The sequence below is a fragment of the Stegostoma tigrinum genome, chromosome 12 (assembly GCF_030684315.1).
Source record: "Stegostoma tigrinum isolate sSteTig4 chromosome 12, sSteTig4.hap1, whole genome shotgun sequence".
NCBI classification, from domain to species: domain Eukaryota; kingdom Metazoa; phylum Chordata; class Chondrichthyes; order Orectolobiformes; family Stegostomatidae; genus Stegostoma; species Stegostoma tigrinum.
The window spans coordinates 34,445,082-34,470,724 of NC_081365.1; the positions used below are offsets into that span (position 1 = coordinate 34,445,082).

The 25,643-nt window shown below is 41.4% G+C and overlaps 1 protein-coding gene across 4 annotated transcripts in view; it reads left to right on the plus strand.

Annotated features, from left to right (window-relative positions):
• Positions 1 to 3,546: 3,546 nt before the first annotated feature.
• The window catches only part of pla1a (phospholipase A1 member A), a 36,053-nt gene continuing 13,956 nt past the window's right edge, over positions 3,547 to 25,643 (plus strand). For 3 of the 4 annotated variants that reach the window (XR_009446549.1, XM_048540230.2, XM_048540229.2), the window contains exons 1-8: positions 3,547 to 3,659; positions 9,216 to 9,420; positions 11,685 to 11,862; positions 16,768 to 16,876; positions 18,246 to 18,347; positions 19,083 to 19,175; positions 21,875 to 22,042; positions 25,028 to 25,117. Coding sequence is in view for 3 of the 4 variants with exons in the window: in XM_048540230.2 (XP_048396187.2) it covers positions 3,593 to 3,659; positions 9,216 to 9,420; positions 11,685 to 11,862; positions 16,768 to 16,876; positions 18,246 to 18,347; positions 19,083 to 19,175; positions 21,875 to 22,042; positions 25,028 to 25,117 (1,012 nt within the window). In the remaining variant the exon portion in view is untranslated. The remainder of the gene's footprint in view (positions 3,660 to 9,215; positions 9,421 to 11,684; positions 11,863 to 16,767; positions 16,877 to 18,245; positions 18,348 to 19,082; positions 19,176 to 21,874; positions 22,043 to 25,027; positions 25,118 to 25,643) is intronic. The other variant, XM_048540227.2, reaches the window with a different exon arrangement.

The following is a 25,643-nucleotide window of genomic DNA, read 5'->3' on the forward strand; positions in this document are numbered from 1 at the left end:
TTGAAACTCTTGACCACCTCCACCTCACAATTGATACAGACAGGGGCATAATCCTCCACTCTGCCTGCTGAAGTCGACGACCAGCTTGTTCGTTTTGCTGACATTGAGGGAGAGATTGATGTCTTTATACCACACTCCTATGCTGTCTATCTGTTTTTCCAGTGCTCTGTCTCATCATTGTTTGACATCCAACCCACTGTTGTGGTGTCATCAGCAAATGTGTAAATGGATTTACAGCTGAATTTGGCCACACGGTTGTGAGTATATTAGGAGTACAGTAAGGGACTGAGTATGTAACCTTGTGGGATACCGGTGTTGTAGATTACCGTGGAGGAGGTTTTGTAGCCTATCCTTACAGCTTGCAGTCTGAGGATCAGGAAGTCAAAGGCCCAACTGCAGAGGGCAGAGTGGAGGCCTAGGTCTCAGATTTTGGAGATGAATTTTGTTGAAATTATGGTGTTGAAAGCAGAGTTAAAGTCAATAAATAGTAATCTGATATAGGCGTCCTTGTTATTCAGATGTTCAGTTGCTCAGTTCCACTTGCAACTTCTGAATGCTGTTGCTACTACACTTCCTTAAACAATCAATAAAGGAGGTTGCATTATCCTCAAGATGCAAAACCACTTTATCGTCGAAATTTCTGGTTATGGCAAACATGCATGGGTAAAGACATTTGAGAGCATTGAATGATTTTTGCATCTTGTGCGATTTATTTCACCATAGCAGGTGTGGTTTGAATCTCATGAATTCTGACTGAAATTTGTGCAAACTGGTAGTTCTGCCACTGCTAAATTTTTGGTATCCACCAGTAGGAGATTTCAGAAATCCAAGGTAAGCTTGTACATTGGCACCATGGAGTGTTTAAGTCAATGCATGAAATTGGTGATCCATCACACACTATGAGACAGTCTCTGGTAGGTTGTACTTTGGAGCACCACTTTCTCAGGTAGATGTCTTTAGGGTGCAAAGTAGTGATGTGTCTCTGCTAGCTCCTATGTCAATGAGCCAACAACTAGGTTAGAATCTGTTAATCCTGAAATTAATTCTTATCTTGAATTGGTCTTAGACTACCTTCTAGATCTTGTCTGGTTCATTCTGATTTTCCATGGAAAGACCAATGTTATAATTCTATGAAGACCCTACTTGCTGATGGCGTGCAAAATGATCTCTAGTCTCTTAAAGCTGCACAAGTTCTCTGATCTATCAAAGTTCCATGCTTCAAGTAAGATGAAGTCTGAGCTTCATTAACCTTTGGTCATACTATAAAACAGTGATAATGTCGTGAGCATGTTTCTTAAAGGCATGCTGACATAGAGCATACTGACACACTGACCGTGAAATCCAAAACAATAAATCACAACTAAACATGACTGAACTTACTTATGCCAATGGATGTCATATTTAATTTAGGTTGATATGGGGCAAGAGTCTCTGAATTACCCAATCGCATGCAATGGCTCATACACAAGAAGTTATAGCCTTCAGATCTAGAGATACACAGTGCAGATATTATGACCCTTAAGATCAAGTGAATATTGCAAGTGTCACTGCAACATAAAGAACACCAGATGTGCACGCAATCCGAAACCACCGAATTTCTCCTAAGGACAGATGGATGTTTTTCCCTCCTGCAATTCATGAATGTAGCACAATCATAAGTAAATAAGAAAACTACAATCAACAGATCAAACACAGCCAATGGAAGTCTTCATAGACTTTCAAAGGTTAATGATCAAAACTAAGAAGTGACTTCAACCACTGAAAATCACTTCGATTGGTGTTGGAGATTTATTCCTTAGGAAATGTTTTCTATCCCTGGTATCACTGAAGAATCCTCAGAGGATGATAACTATCAACAAGATGTCAGAAAGCAACCAAATGCTGCCATTAAAAGTTAGTAATATGGTTCACTTCATTAATCATTAGTGAACTTTTAATCAGATCAGTACTGTCAGCACAACAGCCTGCTATATACGGTGATGGTGGTACAGAGCAGTCAAATACTGCTGACATGGGTATGAAAGAAATCTACTGTACCACACTCAGTAACACACAGCATGACAGAAGACATCAACAATGTTCAACTGCTTGAGAGGAATCAGCCATGTGCCCAGTACATGATACTAAAAATGAAGCTACTTCTTTTGTCAGCAGGAAGATTGTCTTTTATGATAGACAGCCATGAAATCAAAGGTTCTCCAGATCAGATGTTGAGCAACACCATCAACAGCTAATCAAATGTTCAATCAAAGGTATTCATGCAATAAAGCATTCTCCAAAAGAAGAATAAGCATACGGACGTACATGGAATCGGGTAGGTTAGATGGGCTTCAGATCGGTATGACAGGTCGGCACAACATCGAGGGCCGAAGGGCTTGTACTGTGCTGTAATGTTCTATGTTCTATGTAATAAATGAAAGACCAACATTAAATTCAACAATCCTCAAGCCAAAGACCCGCCACTCTTACATGCTTGGAACAAACATGTTCTGGAAGAACTGTTAATTATCCAGACAGAATGTTTGAATTTTTGAAGACAGAGATGTAGGGGAGAGCAAATGTAACACAGTTGTCTATACCATTGTATAATCAGTTAACTGAGGGGAAAATGCTCAGAAGAAATGTTGAATAAGGTAATGGGCATGAAAGAGCTAGGCTAAAGCTCTGCCCGCTCTGATGAAAGAACAGCCACTGGATGCAGCATTGGGAGGTTGGAGGCAGTTTCGGTAATTTGTGGACTTGCACAGTTTACTGCTGTAGGCTTACATGTCTTACCTAATCTTTATAGTTATAGTTAATATGTTTTACAGCTAATATAACCTGTATTTAGTTACTGAGGTGTAATAAACCACCTGTTATTTCAGACAAAAGCCTCATCTTGCTGCCACTTGGTCATGGTCCATCCTTCACCATAGGCAACAGAACAATCTGTCTCATGGGCATAGAAAGGGTGCATTGTAGCAGCACTCAACTGTTCGTAACCAGGCATCACACTTTACTCTAAGCAAGTGACAATGATTGCACCTTTGAAAAATAAGTCTTGTTAACTTCATAATCTCAGAGCAATGAACAGTTCAGTGAGAAGTTCCTTTGTCAAAAAGCTATTTGGTGATGCAAATATTTGAGTCTATTTCCAATGGAATTGCTGCTGATAAGAATAATTTCCAAGTAAGCTCAGGGCAAAATGGAAATGTGACATTTAACATCCCTGATAAATAGTTGTAAACTTTGTTCATCAGCGATAACCTTTGGGGAAAATGTTTTATTGTGACTGTTACTCAGTGGTCATGTGGTTTTGATTTGTAACGATTACTTTTTTTATCATATGTAAGGATGAATAAGCATTATAATAACTTCAAAAAGTTTGGATTCATAGGTAAAATATTCTTGGAAAAACACTACAAAAAGCTAAACTGTTATGCTAAGAGTAACATTACAGTCTTGTCCTGTTATTGAATATAATGATAAGGCTATAAATTATTAACCAGAGTTACACATTGCTAAACAAGTCTTCATGTTGAAATATGTACTTGCTATTGGAGATGTGAACATGCTGATGTAGAAGATGAAAGGAACAGCCCGTGTTTAGAAAATGGCTAACCATTGGAACAGAATTTTACTCCTGGGATCACTGATCTTTCCATTATGCTACATAACAGGTAAATGAATGTATTGTATTGTAATTTAGTTATTGACGTGTTAGGTAAGTTAACGTGCAGCAAAGAAGCTCAGATCTCAAGTGGTTAATGTTTGTCTGCATGCTTGTCAATTAATATTGAAGCCAAGAAAACTCAGCAGTCCAATTAAATTCACTTGAGGAGCAAAGACAGAGAGTATAAGGACTTTCTTGCGGTTGAATCACTGCTGAACCGCAACAGCAAGTGTAGGAAGACAAAAACGGAGACCCTGCCCCAGCCTGGAGCGTAGGATGTTCAGGGATGACTTTATTGAGGTATATAAAATCCTGAGAAGCATAAGATAGGGTGAATATTAAAGGCCTTTCTCTAGGTAGGGGAGTACAAAACTAGAAGGCATAAATTTAAAGTGAGAGGAGAAAGATTTAAAAGGGACCGGAGGAACAAGAATGAAGTTCATATGTGGAATAAACTGGCAGAGGAAATGACAGAGGCAGGAGCAATTACACATTTTAAAAGAAATTTGGACAGCTGCATGAATAGGAAAGGTTTAGAGGGATATGGGCCAAGTCCAGGTAAATGGGACTAGCTCAGCTTAGGTAACCTGGTTCGCCTGGGTGAGTTGGACCGGAGGGTCTTTCCCCGAGCTGTATGACTCTATGACACTAAAAATCTCTGCTATCAGCCACACACACAGTGCAGGTCCAAGAACCTAGTAACACTGCATTCAAATAACATCCTATCTCAGAGAATAATAGACTTCTGTTGTAAAAATTCAACTCCTTTTCTAATATCCTCGAAGAAAGGAGATTTGCATTCCTCAGTCTGCATCTCCAGAGCCACGCCAAGGTGTCTGACTCTCAAACGGTCTCCAAAGTGGCCCCAGCAATATTTTATTACAACTAATGAGTACAGACAATAAATTCCTTGCCAATCACGTACTGAACTTGTTTTTAAAAATCCCTTAAGTATGCCAGATAAGTTACAATTAGTTTAGCACAGCAATCCAGACAAAGACAGCAGGAACTGCAGACACTGGATAATCTGGGACAACAACGTGTAGAGCTGCATGAACGCAGCAGGCCAAGCAGCATCAGAGGAGCAGGAAAGCTGACGTTTCAGGCCTAGACCCTCCTTCAGAAAGTTCGTTCACGTTCAAAGCTCACCATATTCTATTTAGTAAGGAGCTGAAGAATTAATCTTGTATCATCTTCCGATCTGAAAGAGCATGTCTCAACACAAACAAACCTGGAAAATACTCTGAGGTCATGGTAAATTTCAGCAGCGATTGTCAATTTATCTTGACAGTAGGTCATTGGTCAATATGCTCTTGTAGTCAATTTTTCAACTTTGTTTCTACTGTTGTACTAAAAAAAACAGAAATTTCTTATTCAGATTTTCCATAAGGGTAAATCTCATATAGATTGCTACTCAGTCCATCTTTTTGATGAGGAAGGGATCTCTGCATTTCTGAAAGGAGATTCCCCTCAGAGTTTCCTCAGAAATGGGGAGGTGTAAACCCACTCTGACACTCCTTTGCGGCGTGGAAATGTGACACGAAGACAAACCATGCCTCCTTGTTCCAAACAGTCACCTGCTGGATTCTGACTCTGAAAGGTTCTGACACCCAATTTGCCAAATACTGTCAAACTGCATGTGAGTGAGGTTAGGATTCCACTGGAGAGAAATGGGAGGGTTCCAGGTGGTGGCATGATAGAGTGCTAGGTAAGTAGGGTGCCATAGAGTGGTAACAAAGTGCTAGGTAAATAGGGTGCCACAGAGGGGTAACAGAGTGCTAGGTAAGTAGGGTGCCAGATGGGTGGGTAATACAGTGCTAGGTAAGTAGGGTGCCAGCCGGAGGGGTAATAGAATGCTAGCTAAGTAGGGTACCAGGTGGAGGGGTAATAGAGTGCTAGGAAAGTAGGGTTCCAGGTGAAGGGGTAATAGAGTCCAAGGTAAGTAGGGTGCCGGGTGGGCAGGTAATGGTGTGCCAGGTAAGTAGGGTACCAGGTGGAGGGTAATAGAGTGCTAGGTAAGCAGGGTGCCAGGCGGAGGGGTAATAGAGTGCTAGGTAAGTAGGGTGCCAGGTGGAGGGGTAATAGAGTGCTAGGTAAGTAGGGTGCCAGGTGGAGGGGTAATAGAGTGCAAGGAAAGTAGGGTGCCAGGCGGAGGGGTAATAGAGTGCGAGGAAAGTAGGGTGCCAGGTGGGCGGGTAATAAAGTGCAAGGAAAGTAGGGTGCCAGGCGGAGGGGTAATAGAGCGCCAGGTAAGTAGGGTACCAGGTGGAGGGGTAATAGAGTGCTAGGTAAGTAGGGTGCCAGTCAGAGGGGTAATAGAGTGCGAGGTACGTTCGGTACCAGGTGGAAGGGTAACAGAGTGCTAGGTAAGTAGGGTGCCAGATGGGTGGGTAATACAGTGCTAGGTAAGTAGGGTGCCAGCCGGAGGGGTAATAGAATGCTAGCTAAGTAGGGTACCAGGTGGAGGGGTAATAGAGTCCAAGGTAAGTAGGGTGCCAGGTGGGCAGGTAATAAAGTGCGAGGAAAGTAGGGTGCCAGTCGGAAGGGTAATAGAGTGCTAGGTACCAGGGTGCCAGGTGGAAGGGTAATAGAGTGCTAGGAAAGTAGGGTGCCAGGTGGGCAGGTAATAGTGTGCCAGGTAAGTAGGGTACCAGGTGGAGGGTAATAGAGTCCTTGGTATGTAGGGTGTCAGCTGGGGAGCGATAATAGAGTGCTAGGTGCTCAGGGTGCCAGTCGGAGGGGTAATAGAGTGCCAGGTAAGTAGGGTACCAGGTGGAGGGGTAATAGAGTGCCAGGTACCAGGGTGCCAGGTGGAAGGGTAATAGAGTGCCAGGTAAGTAGGGTACCAGGTGGAGGGGTAATAGAGTGCCAGGTAAGTAGGGCACCAGGTGGAGGGGTAATAGAGTGCCAGATAAGTAGGGTGCCAGTCAGAGGGGTAATAGAGAGCTTGGTAAGTAGGGTGCCAGGTGGTGGTGTAATACAGTGCCAGGTAAGTAGGGCGCCAATCGGAGGGGTAATAGAGTGCTCGGTAGCTAGGGTGCCAGGTGGGCGGGTAATAAAGTGCTAGGTAAGTAGGGTGCCAGTCAGAGGGTTAATAGAGTGCCAGGTAAGTAGTGTGCCAGGTGGAGGGGTAATAGAGTGGTAGGTAAGTAGGATACCAGGTCGAGGGGTAATAGAGTGCTCGGTAGGTAGGGTGCCAGGTTGGCGGGTAATAAAGTGCTAGGAAAGTAGAGTGCCAGGCAGAGGGGTAATAGAGTGCCAGGTAAGTAGGGGACCAGGTGGTGGGGTAAGAGAGTCCTTGGTATGTAGGGTGTCAGCTGGGGAGCGATAATAGAGTGCTAGTTGCTCAGGGTGCCAGTCGGAGGGGTAATAGAGTGCCAGGTAAGTAGGGTACCAGGTGGAGGGGTAATAGAGTGCCAGGCAAGTAGGGTACCAGGTAGAGGGGTAACAGAGTGCTAGGTAAGTGGGGTACCAGGTGGAGGGTTAATAGAGTCCTTGGTATGTAGGGAGTCAGCTGGGGAGCGATAATAGAGTGCTAGGTGCTCAGGGTGCCAGTCGGAGGGCTAATAGAGTGCCAGGTAAGTAGGGTGCCAGTCAGAGGGCTAATAGAGTGCCAGGTAAGTAGGGTGCCAGTCAGAGGGCTAATACAGTGCCAGGTAAGTAGGGTTCCAGGTGGAGGGGTAATAGAGTGCGAGGTAGGTAGGGTGCCAGGTGGAGGGGTAATAGAGTGCTAGGTAAGTAGGGTGCCAGTCAGAGGGCTAATAGAGTGCCAGGTAAGTAGGGTTCCAGGTGGAGGGGTAATAGAGTGCGAGGTAGGTAGGGTGCCAGGTGGAGGGGTAATAGAGTGCTAGGTAAGTAGGGTGCCAGTCAGAGGGGTAATAGAGTGCCAGGTAAGTAGGGTTCCAGGTGGAGGGGTAATAGAGTGCGAGGTAGGTAGGGTGCCAGGTGGGCGGGTAATAAATTGCTAGGTAACCAGGGTGCCAGGCGGAGGGGTAATAGAGTGCTAGGTAAGTAGTGTGCCAGGCGGAGGGGTAACAGATTCCTAGGTAAGTAGGGTGCCATTCGGAGGGGTAATAGAGTGATAGTTAAGTGGGGTGCCAGGTGGGCGGGTAATAGAGTGCTAGGTAAGTAGGGTACCAGGTGGAGGGGTAATAGAGTGGTAGGTAAGTAGGGTGCCAGGTGGGCGGGTAATAAAGTGCTGGGAAAGTAGGGCCACAATCGGAGGGGTAATAGAGTGCTTGGTAAGTAGGATGCCAGGTGGAGGGGTAATAGAGTGGTAGGTAAGTAGGGTACTAGGTGGGCGGGTAATAAAGTGCTGGGTAAGTAGGGTGCCAGGTGGAGGAGTAATAGAGTCTTAGGTAAGTAGGGTACCAGCTCGAGGGGTAATAGAGTGGTAGGTAAGTAGGGTACCAATTGGAATGGTAATAGAGTGCAAGGTAAGTAGGGTGCCAGTCGGAGGGGTAATAGAGTGTTAGGTACGTTCGGTGCCAGGTGGAAGGGTAACAGAGTGCTAGGTAAGTAGCGTGCCAGTTGATGGGGTAATAGAGTGCTGGGTAAGTAGGGTACCAGGTGGAGGGGTAATAAAGTGCTTGGTAAGTAGGGTGCCAGGCAGAGTGATAATAAAGTGCTAGGTATGTAGGGTGCCAGGTGGGCGAGTAATCGAGTGCTAGGGAATTGGAGGTTGGGTATAGTACTAAGGTGTCAAATAAGTATGCTGCCATCTGGCGACGGTGCCAGCTTCGGAGAGGGTACAGGTCTGGGGTAGGACAGCAGATGAGCTGGGGGTAAGCTGCAGGTTAGTTGAGCCTGGTCGGGAGAAGGGGTTGTCAGCTCTAATCTAGCGGAGTAAGGCTACATTGTGTCAGGCCTGATAGGGGTAATGTTGGCTCTGGTCCTGTCCAGCCAGGGTGGGCTGCATCCAGGCGGGCAGCCAGGTCAAGGTCTGAAGGGTGCAAGCACCTGACAAGATGTTGTTGTTGGAGAGGAAGTGGGTAGTGGAGGATGTGGCAGTGAGATAAATATTGAGTTAACTAAATGATTGCCAACATTTTTCTGAATTACTGCAATGTTTCCATAATGTGATCAGGATGCTTCAAAGTTTCCAGTTTAAATGGAGATTGTTGGATGGTTCCAGGCATAGAGACATTCCCTATTGCCAACTGGATTAGTCAACTAGCCTGGCAATTCTTTCAATATCTGCTATTATTCCGCATGGTTTCCATGTACAATTCCCATCTGCACTGAAATGATGACAGACTAACCAGCAGAAAATGTGGGCCAAGATAACAAAGTGTGGAGCTGGATGAACACAGCAGCCAAGCAGCATCTTAGAAGCACAAAAGCTGACATTTCTGGCATAGACCCTTCCTATGTGTTTACAAACATTGAAGTCAGAACTGTCCTAAATTGGAAAATAATGTAATAGTTCATATCAATTTTAAGTGCTTCTTATTGTAGGCACTAACAGACATGCACACATTAGATAGGTCCATTCAATGGTGAATCTAAAAGGCCTAGTAAAAATGTACAAAAATTAACGGAAAAACATTTGTTTACATTACAGTTAATGGAAACATTACGCAGAACTGTACACATTTTCAAACTTATTCTTGGAGGAATATTTTGCAAAGGATGGACCTCAAAGTCCAATTTATGCTGCTCACCCGTCGGAACCCAAGTTGTGCCCAACCTATCAGTGACAGTAATGACATTCAGAATTCCAACTTTAATGGAAGTCTGCCCACAAAGCTAATAATGCATGGTTACAGGTAATCAGAAACTATTTTATAGTCTTGGAGAAGCCTTATAAAATATATTCACAAACAAGCGGGAAAGTCATTATTAATGCATCATAGTACAAAATCGCAATGAATAATTTTAACTGCAGGCAGGAGGGTAAATGAAACAGTTGGAATCCATCTGGTTACTCTGGAAACGGCATCAAGCCAATTGTAATGTGCTGTTCTTCATTATCAGTCATATCTTAGGAGGTTAAATGATAGGAAGAAATGGAAAATCCTACAGCCCAGAGGGTGCCCAATGACATTGTGTGGGTAGTTTTTGCAGGAATTGCCTCGAGGGGCACTCTAAAGAAGAGGGGAGCTCTTGGCAGATGAGGTATAAGGTATTTCTGGTGAGAACAGCAGTAACTCAAGCTACCAGTGAAATTTGCTCTGGAATTCAAGTATTGTTAACATGTTTGGTCATGAAAGGTCTTGGTGAGTGTCTTTGCTGTCTACTCAGTTAATATCAGCCTTGCTATAGTAGTAATGGTTTTGCCTCTGTCAGGACATTGCGAGCTGTTACAAATGCAAGGTTTTCTAAAATTGTTACATCTTGGAATAGTGTCTTCAAGTTAGGACAATCAGCCTGCGTGGCTTGGTTCTAAAAGTTAGAACTGGAGCACAGGTTGGTTTACCGAGAAGAAACTATGAGCTAATTACAGCTGTAAACAATGACATGGGCTATTGGAGTGACAGTGCATAGACTGCTTTTCTCCAAGGCCCAGGGAGCTATAAAAAATGTCAAGTTGTGAATGGTTACATTTCAGTCTGTCGGTTTAATTCAATATCAGAAATATTCAGAGCAACAGTCTTAAAGACTTGAAAGTTTGTTGGGTGATAATTTGTCGGTCACTGAAAGTTTGAAATAACACCGCGTGGACCTGGAGGAACACAGCAGGCCAGGCAGCAATAGGAGAAGCAGGAAAGTTGACATTTCGGTTCGGGACCTTGCTTCAGAGCCAACCCAAAGCATCAACTTCCCTGCTCCTCTGATGCTGGCAAGCCTGTTGTGTTCCTTCAGCTCCACACTGTGTTATCTCTGACTCTAGCATCTGTAGTTCTTACTATCTCTAAAAGTTTGAATATCTTTTTAAAAGCTATCAGTCTGTAACAGGCATCTGGCCTCACTCCAGGGAACTAAGGCAGTACAAGGGAATGCTACATGATGGAGACACAGTCTTTTAGATGAATCTTTAAACTGGGGTCCCATCTATTCTCAAATGGATGTATAAAATCCCATGATAAAAGTTGTTGAGTCCTCTTTGTACAATTAACCAAAAATTGTCAAAACTTTGAATTCCAAAGTTGCATTTGTTTTAACTCTGTTAAATATTTTCATGCCATAGAAATTAAATGTTCGGCCTCAATTAGGCCTAATCCTGATATTATCCATTGAATGACACTGTGTTCCTTTGTTGACCAAAGAGGTGTCAATAGATAGGACAGGCCCATATATGCTGTCTCTCACAAATTAATTACTATAGACACAAACTCTCAGTTGATTTCAGATTCAAACACACATGAATGCTCTGACAGCTCAGGCATGTTGGCTATCCTGTTCATGTGCACCTGATTGGTCATGTCCAAACTTGCTCCTGATTTCTGGCAGGTCTCAGTCTGTGAGATTTCTGCTTCCAGCATTGCATTTTCATAGGAAGGCCCACTGATGGCCCCACCACCGCCTGAAAAATGTGTGCATTCCTGGTAAGAAGAGTAGGTCACCTACCAGTTCTCCAGGCAGCAGTCAACAACGTCAACAGCCGAATGTGGTTCTGGCCTTTGTTTTGTATCTAATGATGGACCATAGTTTGCACTCAGTAAGGCTGAAGCCACTATTGTTACTTTTATGTCCATTTTTAGAATATTGTTTGGCTATGCGTTGTGGATCCATAGGTCCATATTTATTGCCCATTATTCATTGCTGAGGGGGCAGTTATGAATCAGCCACATTGCTGTGGGTCTGGAGTCACATTTTGGCCTGACCACGTAAGTATGGAGATTTCCTGAAGGACATTAGTAAATCAGCTTGCACAACTAAATAAGAGGCACTGAAATCTAATACACTTGTCTGGAATGTCTCTCTCCACTGAAACATTATGTATTTGTTAAAATAGCAGAGAAAGCCATAAAAGAAAACATTCAATCTTTACTCATTAATATTGCAATTCAATCTCAGAATAACTTGTGAAGAGTTTTAATACTTTTATGTCAATATTTCATTGTTTCTTCATATTGTTATTTCTGTTTAGGGTCACTGGCAGCAAACCTTCTTGGGTTGACACCCTGGCAAAAGAATTGCTTGGTGCAATGGATGTGAACGTTGTCATTGTTGATTGGATTATTGGTTCAACAGCTTTATATCATAATGCAGTGCGGAATTCTATTGAATTGGGTTTGAAGATTGCTATTCTTATAGGAAACTTAATGGTAAATAGATATGGTAACTGAATGTATACCCTCTAAGCTAAGCAACTATATCAACACCATTAAAAAACAACTATCAAATTCCATACTAAAACCAAAGTAACATATAACAATTGATGAAGCCTGGATTTGGAGGTATAACACTATTTATGTTTCAATCACATCATCAGGGCTTGACATTGCAATTTTGCTCCTCAGGCATCAACCTTTGCGTCAAATCAGTGCAAATGATTTGAGAACATGTCCTGTGTGCCAAACTATCCTCACCCGCCCACATCATTCCTGGCAAGTGAACTCAAGATTACATTGTCTACTTTATTTAAGATAAAATGTACTTGCAGCAATATGCTACACACGATCATTTATGACTTTAATGCACTCGGTGAGAAATATATGCCAGTGAGACAATATTTATAATTATGGCAATCACAAACATGCATTTGCACTGATTTGGCTTAGGGCTACAAAATGAAATGTTATACATATGCACTTGTGAATTAGAACTTTCTCTTGCACTGCAGAAAAATATTTTGACACTTGTTTGCTGTCATGTCATTTCCAAGCCACATGTCAAAGCCTGAGAAAATCTCCATTTTTAACCTACCTTCACTCTCACGTTTGTAATTTTAAAAAAATTTCTATGGAGTTCAATTCAACTTCTTTCCCTTGTAATGTCCCAACTCAGCCTTACTTCTGTAGGCACCTACAATATTAAATACTATTCCATACCTTTTATCCTTCAGTTCAGGCTTCCTACAGATCATTTCATCTTTCTATTCTATCATTATTATCAGCAGCCAATTCTTCAGGCTTACTCACAGGGACCAATGGTGGAAATTTCCAAGCCCTGAATGACATGGGCAAATGCAAAATCAGTTGGGAAAATATGGCAGAATCAGAAAAATGAGGTTCTCAACATTGATGGAAAATTAATCCAATTTTGCAACTAGGTTCTGAATGGTGAGATGGGAATCCCACTAGTGAGCAGTGAGAGCCTTGTTTTCATGCAATTGTGTACCGCTAGTGCCTCATTTCACCTCACTGACATGCAGTTTCCTGTTTTCCTGCACGCTAGTTAGAAACTAAACAGAGACAATAATCGACATGCCAGTCAGAGCGGGCATCTGCAACTCAACCACCAGTTCCTACTTGGCTAGCAGTCCCCAACATGTCGGGATAGCCTCCATGGGCAGGGACCACCCGAAATCTATCCGGGGACACTCACCAACCTTACCACATTATCCTGGCATGTCTCCAACCCAGTTAGAATACAGTCTTCCACTGCAATTCTGCACTTTGGAATGCATTTTAATGCTGCTGCCAGGCTACTTTGCACACAGGGCCAAATTATTACAACAAGCCCACTTCATTGACTGGACAAGGTGTATCTCAAGACTGTTCGTTCACTGTCTTAGTATGTGCTCACACATTTTGCACCTACTCAGATGATCACTTTCCTTTGTCCTTTCTTTCTGCGCTTTGCCATGTGAGACAGCACTAACAGTACATCTGACTTGTCTAGTGAAGATGCAAAGTCACGCACTTGTGATGGGTGTCAGTGATGATCCATCAAGGGGAAAGTCATGTTTCTCTAAGGGTGACAAGTTACATCAATGTCACACCTACAGCACATTTCAGCAGCATGCATCAGTCAAGTCGAGGAGCACTACCTTTTGTTGGGGACCCTAGCCGAGTAAATCAAAGATAACTTCCACTCTCAGTCCTGGAGCTTTATCATGGCCAGTTGACCACTTGGGGTGGTCGGAGTCAATGGGTCTGTATCACTGCAGAATAGAGAGTGGGCCATGGTCACTTGTGCAGGTCAAATGCAAACATCAGGGGATTTGCAGTTAGTCAGCCAAGGAAATGTACAGACAGAGTCTGATCATTCAACAGTCAGGATTGTTGCCCAAGGCTAACAGGGCAGATGGGTCATTGGCAATTCTGTGTCAGGGTGGGAGTTTGATGACAATCAAGATGGGGTAGGGGCTGTTGGTGGTTATCACTGCTGTAGTTGGAGGTTTGGGGCAGTCAGTTGTGAGGAATGGAGGCAGCATGCCAGGATGCAAAGGGGACAATAATTGTGTGGGGAGACAACATATATATAAGGGGGAAGGGGATCATTGATGGTCATAAGCATCCTGGCTTCAAAGGGGGTCAGTACAGCACAGTGGTTTGAATAGGTTTGAATGGTTGAAGATAGTCAGAAGGCAAATCTGTGGTTGATGAAATTTAATCTTGAAAGTGTGAAGTGATGCACTTTGGAAGAAGTAACACGACAAGAGGGAACTCAATGAATGGCAAGATATTAGGAGGCTCGGAGGAATAAAGAAATCTCCTATGGTATTTGTATGACATGTCTTGTAATGCATTCATCAGACTAAGGTCCACTATGTCAAAGCTCCATGTAGAAGTGTTCCATGGCCCTCCTTGACAGAGTCCTCCTCATCACACTGTATGGAGGACCAAGCTAGCTATCATTCATGTGTGATGCAAATGTTGTCTGCTCACATTAATAAGGACCTTTTCTTTTTCTGTTACGTTCTGATAGGTTCAGTGTAATCATGTCAAAAGGAACCTGTCACTGCGAGGGTCATAGTCACGATTGCTGAGTGTTGCAGAGAGATTGTGTCTGAACGATACAGCAAGCCTTCTGCAGCCATAGCTGATAATTCAATTATGAAAACACCTGACTGAGGCTGAGCATAGATACAACTCAGCTTATTCTTCAACCAGGGCCCTCATAGAGTAGGTGACAGGCATTCTGCAGATGCGCTTCCGATGCTTGGATTGGTCTGGGAGGGTCTTGGAGTACAGTGTAGACAGTGTGTGCCACATAATCCCAGCATACTGTGCTCTGCACAACTGGAACAAGTCAAGAGAGGATGTGATGGACACTGAAGACCTGGGACAGCAGAAACAGTCTTCCAAGGACAAAGATGTGGACACTGCGCGGGAGAAACATCTCCTTCTACATGATACAGCAGTGCAGTATCAGGTTTAATAAGACCAACAAGATTTAATTGACATAAAAGCTGAACGTTGAGAAGCTCAGCATCTGTGGATAGAGAAACAATGTTAATGTTTTGAGTCTAGTATGACTTTTCTTCAGAACTGGAAGTAGCTGGAAAATGGGAGGAGGAGCAAGTGGAAGAGATTGTCAGGATGAAAATTGTGGTAAAGTAGAGACAGAGATGTAGAATGGATGTAAATGAAGGTGTGAAAAGGAGAAATGGATACATTCTGCTGAGAGCAAAGTCAACAAGGCACAAGCAAGGCACAGCTGGGGTCGGTAAGGTATGAAAGAAAAGGAGGGTATCGGTGCCATACTCTGAAGTTGTGAATTCAATCTTGAGTCCTGGAGGCTGTATAGTGCCTAAGTGGAAAATGAAGTGTTTCTTTTCTGCTTTGTGTTGAACCTCAGTGGAACGCAGTCGCAGGCCCTAAAATGTTAGTGGAAACAGTGGTTTATTTAAATGGTGAGCAACTGGAAGGTCTGGGTGGTCACCCACTCTGTGCTTGGTCTTGCTAGTGTAAAGAAGATCATATTGTGAGCTGCAAATACCATAGGCTAAATTGAAAGAAATATAATTAAAATGCTGCTTTGCCCAGAAGGTGTGTATTGGGCTACAGACAGTAAGGAAGGAGGAGGTGAGTGGGCTGGTGTTGCATCTTCTGTGATTAGATGAGATGGTGTCATGAGGGGTGTTGGGGTGGTACGGAAGTGTCAGGAATGATGGAGGAGCGCACCAGGATGCCATAAGGTCTTCAGTACCTGCAGAATACTGATAGACGAGGGGAACTGAAATGGGGTTGCTGTTGGCATCCTATTAGAGATTGTGTAAATGGTAAGAATGATCTTTTAAATATGGAGCTTAGAAAATGGAATGTGAGGATAACCTATCGTTGTTCTGGGAGTAAGGGGAAGAGTTGCGAGTGCAGGAGCGATCTCGTACATAGTTACAGCCCTGGGAAACATGGTGGGTTTGTGCGATGGGATGGAATCCTTGGTTGAGAAAAAAATTTCAATTTTCACCCTTCTCTCACATTCACTAATCCAAGTTTGACTTTTTCCTTCCCTTCCTTGTCTTGACCATTTCCATTTCTGGGGATAAGCTTGCACCAATATCTACTTCAGTTATCTACTATGGTACTAATATCTGACACAGTTACCTTGACTATACCCCACACAGCCTGCTTTCTGCAAGAATTCATCCTCTGCATTGTACCTGTTTTGATGATGGTACTGTCTATCCAGCTGCCTTTGATGTGATCTCCTTTTTCCTCAATATAATTATGAATGTGAACTTACATCTACAATGAAGTGTTACCTATGCAACCATTATGTTCTCAGAAGCTTTTTCCTCATACCATTTGCACTGTGAAAGGCAATTCTTGGCTGGCAGTACGTGTTGTTGCACTCTGGCCTTCAAATATGATACCAGTGCTGGAAGTCATGGATGATCTTGGCCATGGCAAGTATTTCTGCTATTTCTGAGCACACTAGAGCACGAGGGGTCACCATAGAGATATATGTATGGACAATGAAATGAGCAGTGGAGAGTTGCATGAGAAAACTCATGAGGACTCATGGAGAGAAACCCTTTGTGAAACTGCCCAAAATGACACTCAGTCAATTTTAGTCAAATTCAGCGCTAAGTCCTTTAAGTGTCTTTACCTTAAACCTATACAATTAACCAATGTTTGGTCATCTCAACTGACCAGATGACTACTCTTCTATGCTATTTTCATCTATTTGAACTGCCCATAACATTTTCTACATCAAATATAATCTATTGTCTGGATGCTGCAGACTTGTAAAGTTCTTTATAAATATATTGTATTATTTATTTTCTGATATTCCCAATAAAATGAAGAAATAAGAATTAACCATATCTGTATTTACAGTCACATGGAAGCACAGAAGATTCTTTCCATTTGATTGGAATCAGTCTGGGGGCACATGTAGCTGGATTTGTGGGTCGCATGTTCAAGGGAAAGCTAGGGCAGATCACAGGTAACTTTGCACACAGAAAAACTGTTTAACCCTCCTTTACTGAGAAAAGCATTACTCATGAATAAACATGCCTCAAATTCTATTTGTTTCCCTCACTTTCCTCCTTGTTTAGAAAATACATACACACTCCCAAACAAAAAGAAAGGAAAAAAATGTGTTTGGAGTGTTTACATTTTCAGAAGGTACTAATGTGTTTGATGTCCAATGAATCAGTTTAGAACAGTAGTCACTGTTTTAATGCAGACTGTTGTGATAAATCACACAATGCCAGTAATTATAAAATGCAGCGAGATCAATTATCAGACAACAGGAGAGGAAGTTAGGTGGATCCATTTTGAGAATGCTGGGGTGCACCATCTTTTCGCTACGAGAGAATGGCAAGATCTGAGACTGCCAGAGACTGATGTTTGGGCCCCATTGTAAAGGAGCCAATGGAACATATCAACCTATTGATAAAGATCGGGTGCTCTGAGGTAAGAGGTAAATAAATTCTCAGTTGCATTGGCACAAGGATGAGGAGAGCTGAGGGAATGTAGTTTCAGGGATTCCCCAAGAATTAGTGACTGACATAACATACAGTGGGGGATTGAACATCACACGTGTAGGTGTTAAGGATCATAGGATTGAGAACCTGGAACTGAAAGATTACCTCTCATTTCTCCTTCCCAATGCTGTGGGTGGTCATATTCCTGCTATCATGTTGGAGCTCCAAAAGCCCTTAAAATATTACCTGCACAGTTCACTTTCTGAGTCAATGAATACAGCCACGCTGATCTCTTATGGGTAAATAAAGCCAGGCTTAACTGGTATGGTATACAGTCTTGCAGCATTGAATGTTATCATCTAAATAATAGGAAGTAATAAATATTTCATGACTTTAAACAGTACATAGTCCTGTTTTGTGATTTACAAAACATTTTTGAAAACTATAATTACCATAATAGTCAATGGTTCAGCATTAAAAACAGCATTTAAGTGGCTAAAATTAATTTTAACTCTAATTTCTGGTGTCCAGTTCATGCTTCAGGAGGAACAATGTTATTTGGCCTGAAATAGAACCTGATTTATTTAGAAGCATTGGAGATGTCAGAAATATATTTACAGGGATGATACCAGGACTGAGAGGCTACATCGAACTGGAAAGATTGAACAGTCTAAGCCCTTTAGAATGGATAAGGCAGATTGGTAACCCTAATAAAATAGACTTAGCAAGATGTTTCAGCTTGTGGGGAGAAAGCAAAATCAGGGATCACAAATATAAAATAATCACTAATAAATGCAACAGGGAGTCCACATAGATCTGAAAAGAAATAGTGCCATCCTTTTAAATCCAATATCTCAATATTATCCTATTTTCTCCATTTTTCAGGTTTAGATCCTGCTGGGCCCGAGTTTTCAAAGGCAAGTGTTCATCAGCGTCTCGATCCTGGGGATGCGGTCTTCGTTGAAGCCATTCACAGTGACTCAGATAGTAAGTATGAGAAGGGTTGTCCTCCTCCCTGCAGTACACTCTAGGAGAGGTTGTTTTGCATTTGTCATATCAGAAGAGAGTTTGGGGGACAGAAAAAACTAACAGCAAATACTGCTGCATCTTTGGTAAAGAAAGGAAATTAAGGTACATAATCTGATGGATTGGATTATTCATCTATTCTAGAACCCTTTCGATAATCATTCCATTCAGGTAAGTGACCAGTGGGCAAGACTGAAAGGCGAAGAGGTTTCGACATGCACTTGTCCTTTTCTTTCTGTGCATCCAGGGCCATTACTATCACTATCCTGGGCCTGTCAGCACCTTTCACCAGAAATTCACAGGGATAGTGGTAACAAGAGTAACATTGTCCCCTGATAGATCCAAACTATGTTGTGCAAATTGTAACATAATGAAAATCTGCATCTTTGTATTTATAGATCTATACTTCCATAACAATGACAGTTCAGTCTTGAAAAGGCTATTAAGCAACAGCCTTAACTTACATCTTAAAATAATCTATAATTACAGAAAGCAATATGGAAAAATAGCACTGTGTAATAGCCAGAAAATTGCAAATTTTCAGTTGTCAATCTTTGATATAATTTCTTTTAACAAATACCTGATAGTATTGCGAAAAGCCAATGTGTCTGCATGTTTCCTTTCTCTAGTTTTCTAGCCACTAGCTTGAAAATTCATAACTAATCCAGTATTCAATATAACTTTGGTAATTTGCAGAATTTGGAATTTCTCGACCAGTTGCGCATATTGATTTTTACCTGAATGATGGGAAAGACCAACCTAAATGTTCTCAACACTTATTATCCTCAGGTAATGCTTTAGTATCATTAAACTTGCATTCCAAAACATGGGTGGTTTAATCTTACTGACAAAACTGATTCAGTTATTTGAGGCTGTATTACAGAGGGGAAGGTGATGGCGTGGTGGTATTATCATTAGACTGTCAATTCAGACACCAGGTAATGTTCTGCGGCCTAGGTTCAAATCCTGCCATGGCAGATGGTGAAATTTGAATTTAATAAAAGGAAATCTGGAATTAAGAGTCTAATGATGACTACAAATCTATTGTCAATTGTCAGGAAAAACCATCTGGTTCACTAATGTCCTTCAGGGAAGGAAACTGCCATCCCTACCTGGTCTGGCCTACATATGACTCCAGACCTATAGTAATGTGGGTGACTCATTACTGCCCTCTGAGCAATTAGGGATGGGTAATGAATGCTTCTTGACCAGTGATGTCATCATCCGTTGAATGAAGAAAAAATGCATATCATCTTATTATAATTTGTGCATTATTTTGATTTTAAATTTAAGACAAAATAAATCAATGGTTTCAGGCTCTGAAGATATTTTTGTTAAGAGTTCAGAAATTCATTTGGAACAGTGAACAAAATATGTCATTTCAAAGAAAGCATGTGATTTAAGTTAAATACCTTGGTCATTTATCTGTGGAGTTAATTGATGAAGTATTTATGAAGTTGAACGTTCATAGCACATAAAAAGCAAGGGCCCATTTGAGCACATTAACATTTCAGTTTAGATGAACAGCTTCATATCAGAAGAGGAGTAAATTTTATTTTGATTGAAGAATTTTCAGGTTGTGAGAGTATGTAAAAGTCCCCTGGATGTCAGAAATGGAAAGGAATCCAGGACCTCATAACTAGAAAGATATCTTGAGACCATAAAAACTGCAAAGTTTCAGTTAAGTGTTAAATAGAAGTGATCTTTTACTGGCATTAGTAAAGGCTACTGTTGGGGAAAAAGGCTGAATCTTTATTTTTGTCGATTGTGTTAAGATCTTTCTAAACTTTTGTGTGTTTGCTAAAAAAATATTGAAAGCCTCAGGAGAATAGGGTTCAATGACTAACTGTCACAGTAAAACAAAACTGCAAAATTGAAACTTATAATGATCTGTCATGCTAGGTTTAACTCTGAGAACTGAAATGCAGGAATAGGGGAGTCAATATAGGTGGAATTCTGTTTGGAGGGTCGGTATTGACTCAATGGGCTGAGTAGCCTGCTTCCACACTGTAGGGATTCTATGTTACACAATCTAAAATTATTTCATATTAATTTATAAATAATCACAAATACTGCTTCTCATGTTTTAATTTTATTAATCTAAACTGTATGTGTTTTCTCTTGTTTATATTTGTTTCACTTTAATTGTATTATTTTCTATTATTGTTTTTATTTTTGTCTTGCATCTTTCAAAGTGATCAACCCTTGTTGTTTTATATTGCCTTCCTTGTTCATTTTACTTTCTATTAGCAGAGTTCACCATATTTGTAGATTAGTCTGAACAATAATTTATAGTGAACATGTTTGTGCTCATTGCAGGATTGCAGGACATATAAACAATTACTAATACTGGAAAGATACTATACCAATATTTTCTCAAATCAGTTTATTGATGGAGAACTTGTAGATCAACTGAAAGTAACCAATACAGTTATCTTACTTAATCTTATTCTTTCATGTGAATTTGGGCATCCCTGGCAACACCAACATTTATTGCCCAGTTCTAACTGCACTCACGAAAGTGGTGATTTAATAATATTTTGATAATTTCCCAATTACAATTAAGATGCCATTGTAGAATTTTTAAAAAATGTCATTAGAATGCTCTTTACTATCCATCTCCTCTTCTGTTGCTCCCATGGCGCCATCAGCAATAGGTCCAGACCTCACCTAAGCACTTTTTCTTTTCTTGTGATCCTGGACAGAGCGTAAGCAGACTATATTTGATTTGTGGACGGCATTGTAGCTGTGCTTGATTTTTGACTAAGTCACAGCTTCCCAAGTATTCATAAACAGATATTTCCAAGCCAGTCAACCTTGTCTCATTTGTTCTCAAAAGCCTCGGGATGCCAACGCCAGTTGAAATATTTTTATTGCTGCCTTGCCTTGAATGCTGGCTTTGAGGTTTACGAAGCTCGATATCTTAGGCAATATACTGAGTAGGACAAATAATACCCAAAAAAATCACATTTTATTTAGCTTTATTGTTCCAGCAAAATTTTCCCAGATAACATTATTCTTTCATGTTTTCTTAGTCAAATTAAGGCATATTCTAAAAGAAATTTACAATGTATAGTAATTGTGAGCAATTTGGGGCGGCGCGGTGGCTCAGTGGTTAGCACTGCAGCCTCACAGCGCCAGGGACCCAGGTTTGATTCCAGCCTCGGGCGACTGTCTGCGTGGAGTTTGCACATTCTCCCTGTGTCTGCGTGGGTTTCCTCCCACAGTCCAAAGATGTGCAGGCTAGGTGGATTGGCCATGCTAAATTGCCCGTAGTGTTCAGGGGTGTGTGGGTTATAGGGGTTGGGTCTGGGTGGGATGCTTCAAGCGGCAGTGTGGATTTGTTGGGCTGAAGGTCCTGTTTCCACACTGTAGGGAATCTAATCTAATCTATTCATATAATGAATTTATCAAGTTGCTTAAGCTTCAAAATGATGGTTATTCAACAAAACACTGTCACTGCTTACAAATGGCTCTTTCTATTTCAGTTTACAAGTATTTAATCTGTGACCACATCAGAGCAATTTATGTGTACATCAGCTCCATCAAGAATCATTGTCCATTGGTCGCATTCCCTTGTGAGAGTTATGAACACTTCAGGAATGGACAATGCATCGACTGCTATAGCCACTCACTACAGCGTTGTCCACGCATAGGTACAGAAGAAGTGTTGACGCATTTCATTGGCATAATAAGCAAAAACAGAAAATGCTGCAAATATCAGCAGGTCAGGTCGCATATGTGCAGAGAGTTAGCATGTTTCCGTTTAATAACCTTTCCTCATCTGAGTGCCATCAGGATGCTGCTGTATGGCCAACTGATCTGTGACTGAATCCATGTTGAAGTAGCTAACAATATAATAATGATAACACACCTACTCATTCTTGGACAGCCCAGCTATAGTTCCCTACTATTTCTAAGACTGGATCCTGCAGGACATGCTTGAAATATACCAACTACATGAAGTTCTCAGAGGAATAAATAATATGATCAAGCATAAAATGTAATTTATTCAAGGTAAACGAATTAACATCTGAGTTTAAAAAAAACAAGTCTTGGGATTCTACCTGATGTTTACAATGAATATGGGATATTGCATCTGAAATTGGTACATGAAATAGTACAAATGGTACATGAAATAAACGAATAGTCAGAAACTATATGCCCAAAGTTCTGGGATAGCTGCTGTAGAGTTAACAGTCTTTCAATTTATGCAAGTACTAAAGTAATTATTTCAACACAGGCACATAATGTTAACTGCAGCGGCAAGCAGAACCTCAAATGTAGTAATCTCCAGATTACTCTCAGTACCATGTATAAGTGAATGCAGAAGTAAAAGGATAAAGCAAATGAATGAATGGCTGAAATTGTGATGAGGGAGAAATTTTTTAGGTTCTTGCAACTGGGTCCAGCTCAAGAGAACAGCACCTGTACAAAGTGGGTACCGTGCACCTGAACAGAGCTGGGCCTGAGCACCTTGCAGGACATTTTGCTGGTGCTGTTGGAGATACTTTAAGCTAACTCGGGTTCTAACTAACTCAGATTCTGGAAAAGTCCCAGTGGATTGACAGACTGCCGATGTAATGCTTTTACCTTACAAGGAAACAAGGCAAAAAAACAGGTATTTTTAGGCCAGTTAGCCTAATGTCTGTTATTGGGAAAATGTTAGAACCTATCATAAAGGATCTAATAGCAGAGCATTTAGAAATGCATAATATGATCATGAAGAGTTAATATAGATTCATGAAGGGGAAATCGTAGCTGATAAATTAACCAGAATTCTTCGAGGAAAGATGTTGTGAAAATTGAAAGGGTTCAGAAAAGATTTACAAGGGTGTTGCCAGGGCTGGAAGGTTTGAGCTATAGGGAGAGGCTGAATAGGCTGGGGCTATTTTCCCTGGAGCATCGGAGGCTGAGGGATGACCTTACAGACATTTATAAGATGATGTGAGGGCATGGATAGGGCAAATAGCCAAGGTCTTTTCCCAGAGTGGGGGAGTCCAAAACTAGAGGGCATGGGTTTAATATGAGAGGGGAGAGATTTAAAAGGGACCAAAGGGGCAACATTTTCATGCTGAGGGTAGTACGTGTACGGAATGAGCTGCCAGAGGAAGTGGTGCAGGCTGGTACAATTACAACATTTAAAAGGCATCTGGATGTGTATATGAATAGGAAGGGTTTAGAGGAATATGGGCCGAATGCTGGCAAATGAGGCTAGATTAATTTAGAGTATCTGGTTGGCACAGATGAGTTCGACAGATGAAAAGGTTCTGTTTTCTTGCCGTACACCTTTATAATTGATCCTATAATTCTAAGTAACAAGCAGATTAGACAAAGGAGAAGCATTGGATGCAATATATTTGGATATTCAAAGAGAATTTGGTAAAATACCACATATTCAGCTCCTCAACAAAATAAGCGCCCTATTGCTGGAGACAGTATGGATAGTGGATTGGCTAACTAATAGAAAACAGACAGTTGAGATAAAAGGGAGCATTATCTGGATGGCAACCTGTAACTAACGGAGTGCCATAGTGACTAGTGCTGTGGTCACAGTTATTTACAAGAGATATCCATAACTTGAATGAGGAAAGTAAATGTACTATTGCCAAGTTTGTGGATGACACAAACATAATTTGGAAGGGAAGTAGTGAGGCTGACACACAATCTACAAATGGATATAAATAGGTTAAGTAAGTGAGCAAACTCTGGCACTTGGAATATAATGTGGGAAAATGTGACATTTTGGAATTTGGCTGGAAAGTAGAACAGCTCAATTTTCTTTCCATGGAGAAAGACTACAGGAAGCTGAGGACAGAAGGATTTGAGAGTTCTCATCCATGAATTACAAAATGCCGCATAAAATTTAACAGGTAAGAGGGACGGCAAATGGAATGTTAGCCTTGATTTCAAAGGGAATGGATTATAAAAGCAGGGAGATTTTTCTAAAAATATTCAAGGTTCTAGTCAGACCACAGCTGGAATACTGTGAACAATTTTGGGTCCATTTTCTCGGGAAAGGCATATCAGCTTTGGAGGCAGTCCAGAAAAAGTTCACTCAGCTGATGCCAACTATGAAGGGACTAAACTATGAGGAGCAGTTGAGTGGTTTGGGCCTGTCCTCATTTGTATCTAGAAGAATGAGAGGTGACCTTATTGAAACATGCAAGGCTCTTAGGGGACAAGACAGGGTAGATGCTGAGAGGTTGTTTCCCTTTATGGGAGAGTCTATAACCATAGGGTCTAATATCAGAATAAGGGATTGTACATTTAAGACAGAGATGAGGAGGAATTTCCTCTCTCACAGTGTAGTTAATCTGTGGAATACCACAGGGGGCTGTCAAGGGCCGTTAAGTATATTCAAGGCTGAGATAGACTTCTAATCAGTCAGGGAATCTAGAATTATCGGGAAAAGTCAGGAAAGTGGAATTGAGGGTTATCATGTCAGCTAGGATATCATTGAAAGGCAGAGCAGTCCTGATGGGCTGAATGGCCTACTTCTGATCATATGCCTTAGGGTCTTATTTTGCTATCACAGTTTCCTTATCCACTTTTGATTTATTTCTGCTACCTGCACATTTTACATTACTCCTATAGGAGTTTTGCGTAAGATTTGATATTAAAATGTCTTCACATTATAGGACTTTTGGAGCGTGGGGGCTTGAGTGCAGATGTGCTGCCAAAGGAAGTTAAAGTGTACCTAATGACATCAAGTCAACCACCTTTCTGCGGTAAGTGAGTGTATCATCCCTCCACCAATATACTTGCACACTCTGTCATTTAAAACATGAATCCATTTTAATAATGGATGGATGATGTGCACCACAGAGGTCATTATGGTGCTGGGTTGCCTTAGAGCCAGTATGAGCTCAATGAGCTTTCTTCTGATGATTTATGGTATCATTTGAACTCTTGATTGTGTTACAACATTGTAACATAGTGCCAGCAATTTATTAATCCATATATAACTCAGATATACCTTTGGGACCTATTGATTTGTAACTCACCGTGACTGGTGAGCAGCCCTATATTTATTACACCCTCAGAGTAGAATTTCAAACAACTCAATTTTAGACACATCAAAAGAAATCAAAATTTCCATCATTTTTTGAAAGCTATTGTAGTACCTGACAATAAAATGAGATGCGGTAAAGGCTCAGGGCATTATTCACTATACTTACCTTTTAATAGGTTGTGCATTTATAAATGTTACAAATTTAGGGCCCTGCCCAGGATTTTATGGACACAATGGGGTTA